This window comes from Columba livia, chromosome 1 (assembly GCF_036013475.1).
Source record: "Columba livia isolate bColLiv1 breed racing homer chromosome 1, bColLiv1.pat.W.v2, whole genome shotgun sequence".
In the NCBI taxonomy this organism is placed as follows: Eukaryota; Metazoa; Chordata; class Aves; order Columbiformes; family Columbidae; genus Columba; species Columba livia.
The window spans coordinates 166,831,212-166,848,022 of NC_088602.1; the positions used below are offsets into that span (position 1 = coordinate 166,831,212).

The window sequence follows — 16,811 nt, forward strand, 5'->3', positions numbered from 1 at the left end:
CTGTGACTGATAAAGCGATCTTTGTTCAAGACAAGGTTATACTCTAAATGGATTGCAGCTTGATGCCACTAACTTGTAACTGCATTTTTCATTCTGGAATATTTCTTTCTGAGGAATGTCCACCTACCTGACACATACTGGGTTGTGTTGTTATAATCTGACTATCTGGCTATGGCTCTGGTACTATACAAATACAATATGATAAGAAACAAACAAAAGAATGACGTCTTGTTCTTTTTTCATGTAGCTGAGTCTTGGAAGCTGTTCAGATACATGTGAAGTCAGAGTCTTTCCACTGTAGTTCTCCCACTACTCATCACAATCTTGCTAGAATTCACACGTGCTGTGTAGACTGAAAGGATATTAGATGAAAGAAGAGCCATCATTCAACCCATAGTGCAGTTTTCTCTGTGCTGTGTCTGCTTTCTTGACCACTGGGATCTGAGGTTTCCCATGTGTCAGCTCTGGTGTGACAGTCACGTTAGTCGGACCCTTCCATGTCTTGAAGAAAGTTTCTTCTCTGTGATCACCATAATGCCGGAGTTTAATTGGTTTGTCAAACCCCACTTCTTTCAGCTTGGATGTTCGTTCTTCTCTGTGGGAGGAAAAAAAATTGCACCTCTGATTAGTTCTCGCTAAGCAGAATCCTAGGCAAGATTTCCATTAATTTAGAATGAGTTTGACCTAAGCAGAAAACATACTTTGATTTCTGAGTTTCTCAGCTGAGATAGAAATGGACAAGGTTACTAATTTAGCTGGGAATTCAGGCAGCTTCACAAACGTCAGTGAACAGCCCCATCACCTGCTGAATTTGCTACAAGTGCTTCAGTGCTTTGTCAATGGCAAAGGCCATGAGTTGCAGCGAAGTGTGGAGGTTCAGGCTTCTTACTGACCAGCATGGCCAGTGTGAGTGACAAATTCTGGTTTAAAGTCTCAGCTACTGTACACTCACAATTATCTTAGCAAGTCACTAGGTTTATATTGTCAGTTACATTATGAGTAAAATGTGCCCAATTTTTTGTTCTTCTCTAAGCTCCTCCTTCCTTCTTAATGCAAAAGAACTTGCTGATCTCCCAATTCCCTTCCCAAGCAATATCAGCCTGAAGTGGCAGATTTCTGTTTTGTTTCATTAGGAACTCTCTACAGCTAACAATATCTTTTCGCACTCTTCTAAACTGTTTTTCACATGAGAATCCTGAGAAACTTTGTAAACATTGATGATAAATACTATTAAACACATTACTCTGAGATAGAAATGGGTCAAGTAAGTTGCCCAAGGTCACATAAGTCAAGTGTGGTCAAGCTGACACTAGAACTGACTGCAACAACCCTCTACACATGTACATAGCAGAGACCATTTGACTGTGAGAAGCAGCCAACTTTACCCCTGTTGAAAGTCTGTGTACCTGATTTATTTTCTCCACCTTCACCATCCCGTAATCCATACATTTATTGTGCTACTCTTCATCGCTATTGCTCACTTCACCCTCTCAGAAAGAACAATACTTAAATATTTTAAAATTGCTTTATCTAACAGACAAGTTTATATCTATTTCAGTCCCATGACAGATCATGAAAAAGAAGCAGAGAGAGTTTGAGGCTGGCTAAATTAACCCAAACCCAGGAGACAGCTATTTAGTCCTGCTGGCCTTTGGCTGACCTCCTTTTCAATCAGATGTTCTATGTGTACTGTTCCACATGTATATATCTGAATGCATGCATCCATACTTTTATCTGTTAGTCTTTAAGCAGTTACAAAAATGTGTAGATTGTCATAGTAGTATTAGATAAACAAAACCACTAAAGAAAAAAATGAGAACAAACGCATCAACACAAGTAGCATGGGGAATAAACAGGAAGAATTAGAGATCCATATGTGGTTGCAGGGCCATGATCTCATTGCAATTACAGAGATGTGGTGGGACAGCTCACATGACTGGAATGCTGTCATGGAGGGCTATTTACTCTTTAGGAAGGACAGGCCAGCAAGGTGAGGTGGAGGAGTTGCACTTTATGTGAGGGAGCAACTACAATGTATGGAAGTCTGTCTAGTGGGGGATGAAGAACAAGTTGAGTCCTTATGGGTAAAAATTAAGGGACAGGCTAACAAGGATGACACTGGGATATTAACTACAGGCCACCTGATCAGCAAGAGGAAGTTAATGAGGCTTTCTACAGACAGCTGGAAGTAGCCTCACAATCACACGCCCTGGTTCTCATGGGGGACTTCAATCTGACATCTGCTGGGTGGACAACACAGCTAAGCACACACAGTCCGGGAGGTTCCTACAAAGCATTGATGAGAACTTCTTGACACAGGTGGTGGAGGAGCCAACAAGGAGAGCTGTGCTGTTGGAGCTTGTCCTAACAAGCCAAGAAGAACTGGTTGGAGATGTGAGGGTTGGGGGCAGCCTCAGCAGCAGTGACCATGAGAGGGTGGAGTTCAGGATACTGCATGCAGAAAGCAGGGCAGTAAGTTGAATTACAACCCTGGACTTCAAGGGGAAACTTTGGCCTCTTCAAGGTCCTGCTTGGAAGAATCCCATGGGTTAGGGCTCTAGAAGGTAGGGAGTCCAAGAGAGCCAGTTAATATTCAAACATCACTTCCTCCAAGACCGATGCATCGCTATGAGCAAGAAATCAAATAAAGAGAGTAGAAGGCCAGCAAGGATGAGTAAGGAGCTCCTGTCAAAACTCAGGTGTTTATGTAATGTGAAAAAAGGGACAGACCACCTGGGAGGAATACAAGGAGGCTGTTGGAGTATGCAGGGTTGCAGTGAGGAAGGCCAGACTCCACTTGGAATTAAATCTGGCCAGGGAGGTCAAAGACAACAAGAAGGGCTCCTTCAACTGCATCAGCAGCAAAAGGAAGTTTAGGGAAAATGCAGGTCCACTGCTGAATGAGGAGGGTGCCCTGGTGACGGAGGATACAAAGAAGGCAGAGTTACTGAATGCCTTCTTCACTTCCATCTTTACTGCTATGACCAGCCATCACAAATCCCAGACCCTGGAGGTAAGAGAGAAAGTCTGAAAAAAGGAAGACTTTCCCTTGGTTGAGGAGGCTCAGATTAGAGATTGTTTAGATAAACTGGACATCCACAAATCATGGGCTCTGATGGGATGTACCCACGAGTGCTGAGAGAGCTGGAAGATGTTATTGCTAAACCACTCTCCACTATCTTTGAAAGGTCTTGGAGAACAGGAGAGGTGCCTGAGGACTGGAAGAAAACCAACATCACTCCAGTCTTCAAAAAGGGCAAAAAGGATCACCCAGGAAACTACAGGCCAGTCAGTCTCACCTCCAACCCTGGAAAGGTGATGGAACAGCTCATTCTGGACGCCATCTCCAAGCATGTGGAGGAAAATAAGGTTCTCAGGAGTGGTCAGCATGGGTTCACCAAAGGGAAATCATTTGACCAACCTGATAGCCTTCTATGATGGTATGACTGGCTGTCGAGATGAGGGGAGAGCAGTGGATGTTGTCTACTTCAGCAAGGCGTTTGACACCATCTCTCACAACATCCTCATAGGAAAGCTCAAGGAGTGTGGGCTGGACGAATGCACAGTGAGATGGATGGAGAACTGGCTGGATGGCAGAGCTCAGAGTGTTGTGATCAATGGTGCAGAGTCTGTTTGGAGGCCTGCAGTTAGTGGGGTTCCCCGGGGGTCAGTACTGGGTCCAGTCTTGTTCAACCTGTTCATCAATGACCTGGATGAAGAGACTGAGTGTACTCTCAGCAAACTCATTGATGATACCAAACTGGAAGAGTTGACACACCAGAAGGCTATGCTGCCATTCAGTGAGATACGGACAGGCTGGAGGACTGGTCAGAGAAGAAACTGATGAAATTCAAGAAGGGCAAGTGTAGGGTCCTGCACCTGAGGAGGAATAACCCCAGGCACCAGTACAGGTTAGGGGTTGACAGGCTGGAAAGCAGCTCTGCAGAGAAGGACCTGGGAGTCCTGGTAGACAACAGGTTGACCATGAGCCAGCAATGTGTCCTTGTGGCCAAGAAGGCCAATGGTATCCTCACGTGCATTAGGGAGAGTGTGACCAGCAGATTGAAGGAAATTATCCTCCTCCTCTACTCTGCCCTGGTGAGGCCACATCTGGAGTACTGCATCCAGTTCTGTGCTCCCCAGTTTAAGAAGGACAAGGAACCACTGGAGGGAGTCCAGCAGACAGCTACAAAGATGATGAGGGATCTGGAGCACCCTTCTTACGAGGAAAGACTGAGAGAGCGGGGTCTGTTCAGCCTGGAGAAGAGAAGGCTGAGAGGGGATCTTAATGTTTATAAACATCTCAAGGGTGGGTGTCAAGAGGATGGGACCAGACTCTTTTTAGTGGTGCCCATCAACAGGATGAGGAGCAGCGGGCACAGATTGAAATACAGGAGGTTCCATCTAAACATGAGGAGAAACTTCTTTACTTTGAGGATGCCAGAACACTGGAACAGGCTGCCCAGAGAGGCTGTGGAGTCTCCTTCTCTGGAGACATTCAAGACCTGCCTGGACACCTTTCTGTGCAATCTGCTCTGGGTAAACCTACTATGGCAGGTGGGTTGGACTAGGTGATCTCCAGAGGTCACTTCCAACCCCAACCGTTCTGTGAAAAGCTGGTCAATTTTGAGGAAACCTAATTATGTAAAACATCATCTGTAATAAATTAAAGGAATATTTTTGTCTTCAAGCAAATATTTTTTGCTGTTTCAATTTTGCCTAAAATATTGCTCAGTATAAACTTTTCGCTGACCAGGCTAAGTATAAATATTCAAGAACATAACCCAGCTCACTGATACAGGAATCTGGTGACAGTACCAGGGTACTGTAATATGAGAAGCAGCATTTTACTTCTAACTCAATGGGCCAACAGGGTTTGCAAAGCCTGCAAACATTCTCAGCTCCTGTGAAAGGGAACACTTTGCTTCTGAGGAGAACCTATGGCCCTATTAGTGGCATAAACGTTGTCTTCAATTAGATAATGAAAACAGTTCTCTGAAACAGGTAATGCCAAGACATGATATGTCTCATGGGTGGGAAGACAACAGCACTCATTTAAATAATCAAAAAAGACGATGTTTCCAGTATAAGCCGCAAATATTGAGCTTTTTGTTGCTTTTCTTTTCCTTGGCTTTGCAAACACATTATATAGCTATTGGAGGCTGATATACAGAGGTTGGTCAAACAATGCAAACTCCAGTTTTTGCTGCAACATCAGTTCTTTTGGACTTTGGGCTACTCAGTTCCCCAACGAATAAAGCAGTCATAATAACCCATTCCACAATAAATAATATGCTAGTGTACTATATTGTACAATGTACAATACGTTGTAACATATACACTCAAACACTGAAAACTACTTGATTTTTATAGCTATGAGCTGTTAAACCTATTGTTATTAATGATAATTTTTCACGTAAGATACAATGCTGATTTTATTAAATCTGAATATGTTTATAAATTTGCCAGTGTACAGGAACTGGCAGTTAAATAGCAAGATATGTAACAGAAGAAATTCAGAAACTGTGCTGTAGACACAAAATTATACAGGTTAACTTTAATAACTGTCCTTGTAAGTTTTATAATTAAATGCTTGTAATTAGTTATCAGCAAAGGGGTTTTTTTTCATTTAAACCTAGCCTGCTTTATAAATTCCAACACTTCTTCCTCAGAGAATTGATCAGGCAGGGTAAATCTTAACTATTTCTGACACCTCCTCCATCCCTTGATACTATTTTAGCACTATGGTTGATACTCAGAGAATGGCTGATGTATTTGGAAGCTATCACACATTCTAAACACATGGCCAGTTCTCTATGGGGAGCCTCCAGAGTGTTAACGCTATCTTGTGCTATGTAAAAATAGACGGCTTAAGTACAAGCAGCATGAAGAAGTCTAAAGGCCTGATTTTGGCCACAATATCTTATGGCAATCTTCTCCCAGGCCATGGCAAAGCAACAGGCTACAGATTACAGCAAATAATCAAAATGCAAAATGGCTTTCATGGACTATGGTTTCTTTTGCAAAAGATATTCAAACAGTTTTTCACAACTATTGGAAAGTTTATCTGGAGATTAATCCTAAACAGAAAATACTGTTTTACCACTAATCCCTGAAAATGTCTCTGTTGAGATAATTCTTACCCTACATTACCAGTACCTAAAATAAAAGTGTATGTTTCTCTTTTATGCATAGTGAAATGTTAAGCAGAACTCTAGCTGTCAAGACTACCACATCGGTTTGGTTAAGTGATCTTCCATAATCTGTATTCTACATCATTAAAACATTGCCATTTATTCTAACTTTGCTTATGGAAGTAAAACCCCCTGTTTATTACATTTGGTTTCTAATTTGTTCTAGCCTCTCTGGTGTCCACACATAAGGCAGCTTCTGGTCAATATCTTCAGAATTTGACTCAGAAAGTTGGGAAATCCAACCTAGAGAAAGAGAATAAGAGACTGAGAATTAGATGCATAAGTAAAGATCAAAGTCAATGTCAATCCTGTTCTACGGCAACTGTCAATAGAAAGTAAGGTTCATTCATATGAATACAAAGTGCTGAAGCTTTGGGAATTGTCTTCTTAAACAGATTAAACAGATTCTTTGCCTTGAAGAATACATTGGGAGAAATAGGGAATGTGCATTGTACATGCGTTCAGTTGAAAACCAGAAAATTATGTCTATAAAGAGGATGAGTATCCAGAAAAATGGATTATTCAGATAAATTTCAGGTTTCACCTTCATACGAACTACATTAACTTCGCACCTCAGTCACAGTCACTGTTTTATGGGTCTACAGCGCAGGATCGCTGCTGAAAAAAATGCAGGTAATGTAAACTCTTTAATTATTCTCAGAAGCAATGTGGAGAAGTAGCTGCAAAACGAAGCCATACATCACTTTGAGCAGCAGGGGCACACAGTTTTTTCAGCATGCATTTCTGTAAGATGTCTGTGGTTGCAGATGCATGATGAAAGGTATTTTTTACTTAGTTCACATTTGCAGTATTTGTGGACGATTTCAAAAGGCCTGTGGGAGTGCAGAGGAAGAAGTTCCTTAATTTCTGGAGATTTTCTGTTATTGGATTTTCTAAAAAGGTGAGAATGCCCAAGATGAATAGTCGGGGTGTGATCCCTATTCAGTTTGAACATCTGTTACAATGGTTATTTATCAAAAAAACAGATTACTTGATGTGGAAATCCAAATGAGGTGACAACGTCTACAGACACAGACTTCTAGAGAACGAGGTAAGCAATTGTTACAACTAATGCAGAGAAGCTCAGTTTCCCTAGATTTACTGTTTCACTATGAACAAATTGAAAATCAAGTTAGTCAGAAACAAGAACCTGGTGGGTTAGAATTGCAGTCACAGAAATGCATGATCTGCTGCTGGGCATTGCCTTTATTAGAGAAGTTCCTTTCCCCTAGGTTTCCTGTAGCAGAGACTCAGGTATGGATCACAGAAATTCTTCTGTAAGAAGCAGTATACCCAATAATTCAATAAACTAAGGCAGTCTATTCCCTAACACCTTCACCAGACAAAAAATAAACCTGTGATGACAGTCCAAGGAAATGGGAGCTCCCATGATATAGGTTTAGTGGAAGTTGGTTGTCTTGACCCTTTACATGTTCATCTGTGATCAAGAAAACTCCAACAGCTGCTTGACTATACAGTGCACAGGCAGATCCACTGCTGGAGTCCTGAAGGGAAGTATGTGTGATCTTAAGATCACTGAGACAGAAAAATAAAGAGGCTGTCTGTCAGCACAAGAGCTAAAGGTGGCATCAATACTCTTGCAGGTTTAATAGCATAGAGACACCAGGAGCACAAAACTCTACAGCAAAGCATTTTGGAAATGCTGCTGCTTTGTTACAGCAAGAGGGAACTGACTGCCACATTTTCAGAAAACAACAGAAGAGGGTATAATTCCTTTCACTGCCTATATATGTTTATGGAGCTATTCCTCCATGCTAGGATGCAGTACGTCCCTGCAGCACTTTTAACCTTCACCAGTCAAGGAATTTCAATTCTGCAGTCCTGGTGGCACCTGACCAATTTCATGGCCAGGATTAGGAAGAAAAATTACACAAATGCTTCTCTTCCCTTTTTTCATCTTTTTTTTTTTTTTTTTTCACATAGCAATGTTCTTGAAGAAACACAACAAGAAGTGCAGAATAAGCAGTCCTTCCCTTCACATCATCAACTTTGCCCATGTTTTATAATGCCCTGTGAAGAACTTTTCAGTTAGTGCATTAGTGTTCCCATGCAGAGCAAAAATTATTACATCAAATGTATGTGGTCAGGTGGTTTCCAGTAGGGAAAGGCTTAAAATAATATCCCAAAGCAGTTATTCACCTTGTATTCTGCTAGCAAAGGGTAATGGACCCGCAGTGGCTATGTAGAAAACCTTGTTGGCAGATGATCAGAGATAATCAGAGAAAGACTGGGTATTTAAAAACAGATCGTATCAAAAAACCAGGGGAGGGTTATTGCTTGACAATTTCTCCCTTCTCATGCTAATCCATACTTTAGTTAATTCAGGCATTCAGAACAGTTGTCCAGGTACTGCGTAATTCTAACCACCCCTGCTGAGCACCAGCCATCCAGCTGAGCTGCCTGCTGCTACTCTTACCTCTTTCCTCACAGATGTTGGATGAGAGTGAGAAGCTGATGGTGGCAGGTGACTGGCCAGCATCATTTTGCACAACAGGAGCTAGACAGGAAGAAAGCAGAGTGCAATGCTTCTGATCATACATGAAGGGCAAGTCAGCTTTCAAAAACACAAAACCGAAGATTATTCTCTTTTTATAAAGAGGAAGACTGCAGAAGAACCTGGAGACCTGGAACAGGCTTGACCCCAATCTATGGCTCTGCACTGAGGATTACCGACACTTGCTGAATGAAATGCTCTGGATGCAAATGATTTTTACTGGCGCAATATGTTATGACTGTAGCACTCACCTTGAAAGAGGAGACTAAAAATGCTTTGATAAATGGTTTGAAACATTGCCCAGTTTCACTGGCTTTGTTCTTCTAAGTGTTTTCACCTCTTGCTTCAGCTGCAAAGCTATTTCATCATGTCCTAAAACAATGCTTTGCAGAGATCTGCAGTATAACAAGCTATAAAGTGGAGCATGTTGGCCCAGCCAGCCCACAGACAATATAGTCTTAACAGAAAGTGCTTTTCTCCCTTTTGCGGCCAAACACTACAACACAGCACATTTAGACGGCACAACCTTACCTTCACTTCCTACAGGCATGCTGGATGCTGTCTCAGGTTTTCTTTTTTCCTTCACAGTGCAGGCTGCTAAAGCAAAGCTGTTTTTGTATTTTTCTTTTCTGATGGCAGTGAGTTCACACTCACTACATTTGGACCCTGGAGCACCACTCTTAACCTCCTCTGAGGCCTGGCTTCTCCTGGATCTCACACTTTTGTACACTAGTGACTTCTGGTGCCATTTATGGCCATCAACCGCCTCAGTGAGTTCTCTCCAGGTACAAGTTAGCACATTCACAAGTTCCTGATGGAAACCAGTCTTATACCTAGTAAGGAGCTGCAACTTGTCTCCAAGTTCCTGCAACATGTTGGCAGCCACAGACTTATTCAATGTGTTCAGCGGTGAGTCCTCATCTGCCTGTGGGATCAAAGATGTTTGGGAGATCTTTGGGTTTGAGTCCTCTATAGTGGTTTTACACAGGGAATGACAAGACACTTGTCGCAAAACTGGGTATTTTTCTTTTCTTGTATTATCATTGTTTAAGAAGCCATCTTCAAGCCTTTCTGCATGCTCACCTGCACAGATGGCATTCCTGCCTTCAAGTGGGCTGAGGGAAAAACAAACAAACAAACAAAACAACAGGTGTATTATTAAGTGAGAGCAGAAACAGTTAAAGAACAGAAAATAGACTTCCTAGCTTTGCTGCCTGGAACATACATAGACAGGCTGGCAGTGGTCCCTTTCACAGTTGATACTGAGCCACATTTCCTCCCAAGGAAGACAGTTGTATATCGAGCTCAGAAATAGCTGTGCAGAGCAGCATGAGGAGATTTAGTGCAGCCATTGCCAAACCACAGAGTCTCTGCACTGACACAGTGTGTGCTTTGGACTACGACTGCTAAAGCGCAATGTAATGTAACATGCTGACTGATTTCTTCTCTCCTATGTAAAATTATGTTCTCCTGCCTCAGTAAAATGGTAATCAAATAAATGCAAAAACTTTGCTTTCTTAGATGTGACAGGCAAAGGACTTTTAGATGTAATGAAACTCAGAGTGTCTAACGAAGTCTTCTCCAATAGCTGCTGACTCTACATACCCTATTTTGTGCTGGGCTTTTTTTTCAGTCTGGGAACTGTGATCTCCTGTGGTTATGAGAGGACCATCTTTATTTTGGACTATAACAGTTTAATTAGAGAGCCACCAATGTGGAAAATTTATTAACAAATTTTAGGAGTTTTAAAATCTAAATCACAAAGTTCACAAAAAAATTCTTAGTCCTCAAGCCTCTAAACACACAAGCTCAGCTGTAACCACATGGTTACCCCCTCTAGTTTCAATGGTAGCTTCTTATGCTCTTTGAGTGCAAACAAATGTGTTCATAGACTGAAACAATTTGGAGTAAATTTCTGAAATACAAAAGCAAGTTAGGCAAAATGAGGTTTGCCCTTGGAACAAAAATATCAGTTTAAAGCAAGTGTGATTAAACCTAAATTTAAAATCCAGGTATCCAAAGGAGTCACACCCCAAAGGAATGTTGTGAACACTGGCTCCCAGTACATTAGTCAGCAGACAGGAACTTCATGAATTCCACAGAGCTCTGCAATGTGCTGTTGTTCAGCCCACGCCAAAACAGTAGAACGAGGCTATCATGTGGCAGTCTTTAACTAACTGCTCAAGATTTGTATGTTAAATACATTAAACTCATGAAATACTGACAGCAGAAATGAACATTAGGTAGTACACCTCAAGGAGTTAGGATTAGGCACAGGACAGTGTCACCTTCCCACTTGTCCCCTCTGCCCATATCGCACCGCAGGATGCCAGTTCTGGTCCTGTGCCTCCCTCATCTCTCCCATTCTGCTTTGGCCACATCTACCTTGGGACTCCTTTTTGTGTCTCCCCTGAAAATCTAGTTGACAGAAACTGCCCTACTCCCACCATGACTGGCATCATACTGTTACCTGGGAGCAAAGCCAGGGAGATCTATAGTAACATATGAGGACAGTTCTTCTGGTATCTTCTTGCCCCTCTCTTTCTTTCTAGTTTTCATCTGCAATAAAATGAATGTTTCCAATTTAAGATGGGAGGAGCTGTGAAGGGGGAGAGGGAGGTAGAAGAATGTCCTGGATATAAAAGAAAATACCTGGTCAAAGAAATATACAGGTCCTGCCTCCAATGCTGGAGCGGCAAGCACTGCTTCCATTATCCCTAGAATGAAGAAGGGGTAGAGCACCCTAGAGGGAAATAGTTATGTCAGCAGGCTGTGAGAAGGAAACTGTTTATGTTTTTTACACTAACAGTCGGGCTGGGATATTATTTTCTGTGTGAGGCCTTGAAAATCTCTTTCATATAACACAGGAACCACAACTGTATGAATGGGAATACATTAATGTATCAGTATATTAAATTATATGAAGTTGACTACAAAACTGAAGATCAAAATATCAGTTTTTGATAATTTAGGTTTATACTACTCCAAACTAGTGTTTTCATGAGATATGACCTACAATTATTTCTGATGATAGGTAATGTCTCAGTTTGTTATCTGAAGTAGACTTCTTGCATCTGCAGTTATGACTCAGTGAGTACGTCAATAAATACGCTTTTATTTTTAAAAAGAGTTTTTATGACTCTATCATAAATATAAAAAAAAAAAATATTTGAAAGATACCAGCTTGAGGACCCTTGACTCTGTGCAACCCCTACCAAGACTGCACATGGGCACAGAGATTGGCTGTCAGGGAGATGCTCCCTGTAGTACATCCTAACGCACATACACACCTAATTCAATAGCTCCTTATCAAAGAAACATAAGAAAGTCTTTTTGAGGGTCCAGACAATGGATTGTTTTGTTCATGTGAATCTTGTCACTTAAAAGCAATTTTAGAAATGAGCTCTGGAAGAGGCAATAAATTGACTTGTTTTTATATTTCGCAGCATGCATCTATTCATACAAACTGCAAAGCGTTTGCTTTGTCCCAGTTTGAGTGCACAAGCAGCAGTCTGTGCTTCTCAAGGTGACTTCGGCAGTAAGAGAGATGAAATTTGCTGCTTTTCAGAAGCACTCATTGTGCATCCTTTGAAAATTTGTCCTGCAAAGGACGTTGATGTTGTGACAGTAGCTGATGCAAGCCAGGATGTTTGGATTATGGCTGATAGGCTGTAATCAAACCAGTATTTGGTGGGGAAAAAAAGAAAGGAAAAAAAAAAAAAAATAGGTAAGGAATGTGGAAAGAAGTCCACAGTGAACTGTTAAATGTGAATTCTTTGCCTGCTTTTCTCACTTTCGATTTAGCTATTTCATCTAGGTTTTAAGTAAAATCTTAGAGAAGGAGTGGTTTCAAAATGAAGGAAGCCCTTTACCCTGCTCTGCTCATGCTGAAGAAGACACTTTTTGGTGACAGCTGTTATTCCAACACTACATGACAGCTGGATGATGATGGCTGAAGAAGTACAAGTGTCCTGTGTCTTCAGCATTTGGTGAGGGGGAATATCTTTCCTTCTAGAGTTCATAAAATATATTTGCTCTCATGCAAGAAACATTTTCTTTGTCTACATTCAGCCTTTAGGCTCAAAATTAAACCTCTAGTCATAAAACTTGTCCCATTGGACTTCATCGGATTTTTAGAGTTGAGTAAGGACTATGAGTTTTGGCCCTAAGTTAGGAAAAAGAGTATTAAAGTGTCATAAACACATAAATAATAGCATAAGCCCCAGAAACACAAACAGAAACAAATGTAACATCCCTCCATTCAACTCCTCTCGGGACTGATACAGGCCGCTTACTCCCTAGTCATCCTTCCTCCCCCTCTTTCCAGGATTAACCCGCAGCTCTCAGAGACGGTTCCGCCACTCCACTTCATGCCATTTCTTGATACACACAGCTTGAAAAGAAAACACAAAAGAAAACATAACATACCCTGAAAGAAGTCTTTTCCTTAAGACTGTAACTTCTTTTGTTAGGAAAACAGTGCAATGGGAGCCGCCTCCTTGGAAAAAAAGGAAGAGGTGAGTCTCTATGTTGTCTTTCAGGAAAGGCTTTTGAGTCCTGCTGCTTAGTTACCACATGTTTTGGACTGCATTCAGCCCTTCCCTTAACTCCCCAGCCACTGCCTGCCTTTGTCCAGGAGGCTGCTTCAGAAAAGGAATAGCCACTGCGAGAAAACAAAAACCCCCAGTATCTTTCTCTAGGTAAAAATGGTATTCACATCTCTGTTCTGGCCTATGGCCTGTCCAATATTGTCTTCTTATCATGCTGCCCAGAATAGCATGAAATTGGAAAACATAGCATTCATTACTATAATGTATATTAAATGCTAGGAACAGCTGACTAGCAATAACAGAAGAAGGGCAAAACAATCTGACCTGGTAAGGGCATGTTACAAGACGTGGCTCAGTCTTTGCTTCTAGAAGACCAGGTCCTCTTAAAAACAGCCAGATGGGGAATGTGGAGTCCAGCTGTCAGTCTGTTCATGTTAATGTTCGCTTTGTTAATGCAGTCAGTCCAGCTTCTTACACCCACTTTGCAAGTTTTTCGTTCAGCACTCCTAGTTTTGCTTGTTGGTTATCAAGCTATTATCCTGTTGGCTATCTGTCCTCTCTTATATACAGTGCTAATTCTGGGGCTGGGGGCACTGTAGCCTGGGAGGTGCTTAACTTTGCTCTGTCCTGTGTGCCTCCTTCTTTGCAAGCCTAATAATGTAGCTTAGGAGTGCTCCTTGGTCTTGTAACGGCACTTAGTGCATAGCATCACCTCAGACTGTAGAGACACGTTGTTAAATCTTGTCTCTTTCAGTTCCCTGCCAATTTTATTTCTGTCTGCTAGTTTTTTGGTTTTTGTTCTTGTTTTTTTTTTTTTTTTAATTTGTATGCTTTAGTAAGCGAAGTGTGACTCCTCTCTATGATTTATTTTTAGCCTGCTTTTTAAAGAAAAGAGCTTTATGCAAATGTCCAGTTTCAGACAGATCTGGCAGAATAACACACTCAAAGATAACGACACCTAGGCACAATTTGTGAAAATCAGCAGCTGGGTAGACAATAGAGGCCCAAGGAAGTGGTCCCCACCAGAAAAAGGCAAGGCAAACTCTGCTGAACTGTGTGGCACCAGCCAGCTGATCAACTGTACATGTAGTACTATTAAAGCACAATCTATCTCTCTCTGCATTGGGGTACCACAGTGATCATGAGCAGTGCTGGAGTCATTCTGGGAAGGAAAAAAACAACCAAAACCAACCCTCTGAGAAAACTGGCTTCATTAATTCAATTGATTACAGAAATACTTTTTCTCCTTGTTGTCCCATTTCTTCTGATGCCCTTACTTCTGAATCTCACGACTGCAGCCGTGCAGAAGGTGTATTCTTACCTGCCTTATTTTTCTTTTATCTATCTCTGCTCAAATCAATCTTTCTGTATTTCCTGCGCTTCTGTAGACTTCATGGCCTCCTTCATCTGCGACTTCAGTTCTAGAGTCAATGAAGTCCATGGTCAGGCAACTTGTCTGTTTTGGCACATACTGGAGTGAAGGGGCCAGGAGCACAATCTAGTAACTCTCTTTTTCAGGTTGTCAAAGGCACCAAAGGCAATATAGTGAGGGGTAACAACAGTCTGGTACATCAGAGATGAATGGTTTAATACCAAACACAAAAGTACAAAGATTGCTATAGGATCTCTCAAGACCATTACAGTGCCCATCTACAATAAATGTACAACAGGAAGATCTAAAATGACTCAAAATGGAGAACTCAGGGAATTTGACCCATGGTTCTCCCTCCTCCTGCCACAAACCATTAAAAAAAACCCCCACAATACCACGTAGCTCAGTAGATTTCTACCTAATTGGAAAACTAGAATGGTAAGCAATAAACAAAAACTGTTCTAGGAAACATTACCAAGCATGCTTTTTTGTGTCATCCATTCTCATTATGAGAAAGAGCTATTCCTACACAGCTCTCTTCATCAGCCTCAGACAGCACCAATTCTGACTGAAGGAAGGGCAACAAAACAGCAGGAAAACAGCAGCAGAGCATTAAAGGGCTCACCTGCTATACCATGCAAGGTTTATTCTGCATTAATCATAGTAACAGGACCCTCCTGGAGGTGGTCCAGTTATATGAATTGACATGGATATATTACAACATGGTTTTAAACGGGCAACAAGTGGTACCACAGAGATTCCCAACTGGTGGGGCATGTCTCGCTGCTCTGAATATGCATTAAACCCAAGGAAGGAAGCTTACCAGCAGCCTGCATGGTGCCATGAAAGGCCCAGCTAGATGTTTCCATGTTCAAGTGTTTCTACAAGCAAAAGCACTGGAGAACATGCTGCTGTGACACCTGCACGGACGAGGATGGAGTTTGTTTGATCAGTACTAGACATTAGCTTAGTCGTTCAAAAACTTGTGCTTGCTGAGAATCATAGCAGGCCAGGAGTGCCCCTTGGTCTGAGCCATGGGGGGAAATGGAAGCGAACAGCTGGCCTCTGCAGGGCCAAGGGGGCAAAATTTATGCCTGAGTGAGGTACCAGTTTTCCCAAGCAAAGACCTGGCTGCAGAAGCATTTTAAAGCACAGTCATGCAGGCTAAGACCCATTTGTAACCTTTGTAAGTTATAAACTGTATTATACTATGTACTATAAACACACCTAAGGCAAGAGTTGTTCAAATATACCAGTAAGGAAGGAAAAAAATAGTATTTTTAGCCAGCATGGCTATACTAGTAGAAAACCTGTGAAAAGTGTGAGCTCAGTACAGGAATTTTAAGAATGAGTCTGATTTAATGAACCATTGGTGAATGCTGATAATATGGGGATTTCTCTTTGGTTTTATAGATAGCGGCAGAAAGGGGTCAAGGCAGTGCCCTTTACTGCATTTGGTCCATGAGACTTGGAACAAGTTATTTTTCCTTACATTATTTGCCTTCTGTACAAGTTCTCTCTCATGTCTGCTGTAGAACAGTTCATGGCAGCTGCTCCTACTGGGAAAGGGCTGCTTTGTTGCAGGAAGGTTTTCCTTTTTTTTATTCTATTTCCCCAAGAAGACAGAGTATGAAGACAGAGTATGTCTCTACTGTTGACCCTCAGCCCGTATTTTTGAAACCTTCCGTTGTGATTATTATTGGCTTGTCATCTTAGAATCATAGAACGTCCTAAGTTGGAAGGGACCCACAAGAACACTGAGTCCAACTCCTGTCCCTGCATGTGACAACCCCACAGATCATACTATGTGTCTGAGGGTGTTGTCCAGTCTCTTCTTGAACACTGTCAGGCTTGGGACCGTGACACCTCCCTGGGGAGCCTGTTCCAGTGTCCAGCACCCTCTGGGTGAAGAACCTTCTCCTAATGTCCAACCTAAACCTCCCCAGCACATCTTCCTGCCATTCCCTTGCGTTCTGTCATTAGTCGCCAGAGTTCGGTGCCTGCCCCTCCTCCTCCCCTTGTGAGGAAGCTGTAGCCGCCATGAGATCTCCCCTCGGTCTCCTCCAGGCTGAACAGATCATATTCCAATGACCAAACTGAAATCCAGTTATATGAAGGCGTTTTGTGCCACCCAAGCCCTGTGAACCGACCTCCCTCCCGCTTCCTTCCGCAGGCTCCTC

At 42.0% G+C, this 16,811-nt stretch overlaps 1 protein-coding gene across 4 annotated transcripts; it reads right to left on the bottom strand.

The window, feature by feature from the left end:
* Positions 1-231: 231 nt before the first annotated feature.
* Positions 232-16,704, bottom strand: LOC110365650 (uncharacterized). 4 transcript variants are annotated; one of them, XM_065043289.1, is made up of 8 exons: positions 13,584-16,704; positions 13,138-13,207; positions 11,362-11,452; positions 11,180-11,268; positions 9,241-9,824; positions 8,632-8,712; positions 6,338-6,437; positions 232-595 (listed from the first exon to the last, which is right to left on the bottom strand). In XM_065043289.1, the coding sequence occupies exons 1-8, from the start codon at positions 13,594-13,596 to the stop codon at positions 364-366; spliced, it is 1,260 nt and encodes a 419-aa protein (XP_064899361.1). In that variant the 5' UTR covers positions 13,597-16,704; the 3' UTR covers positions 232-363. The 4 variants fall into 4 exon arrangements, with proteins under 4 accessions (XP_064899361.1, XP_064899381.1, XP_064899371.1 ...); XM_065043318.1 differs by having other exon boundaries at positions 335-595; positions 9,793-9,824; XM_065043309.1 differs by lacking the exon at positions 11,362-11,452.
* Positions 16,705-16,811: the final 107 nt, after the last annotated feature.

Coding starts and splice junctions, on each gene's coding strand:
- LOC110365650 (XM_065043289.1), bottom strand. Junction 9,825..11,179: donor CTCCCTGGCTTTGCTCCCAG/GTAACAGTATGA, acceptor TTTTTCCCTCAG/CCCACTTGAAGGCAGGAATG. Junction 6,438..8,631: donor CAACATCTGTGAGGAAAGAG/GTAAGAGTAGCA, acceptor CTCTTTCTCTAG/GTTGGATTTCCCAACTTTCT.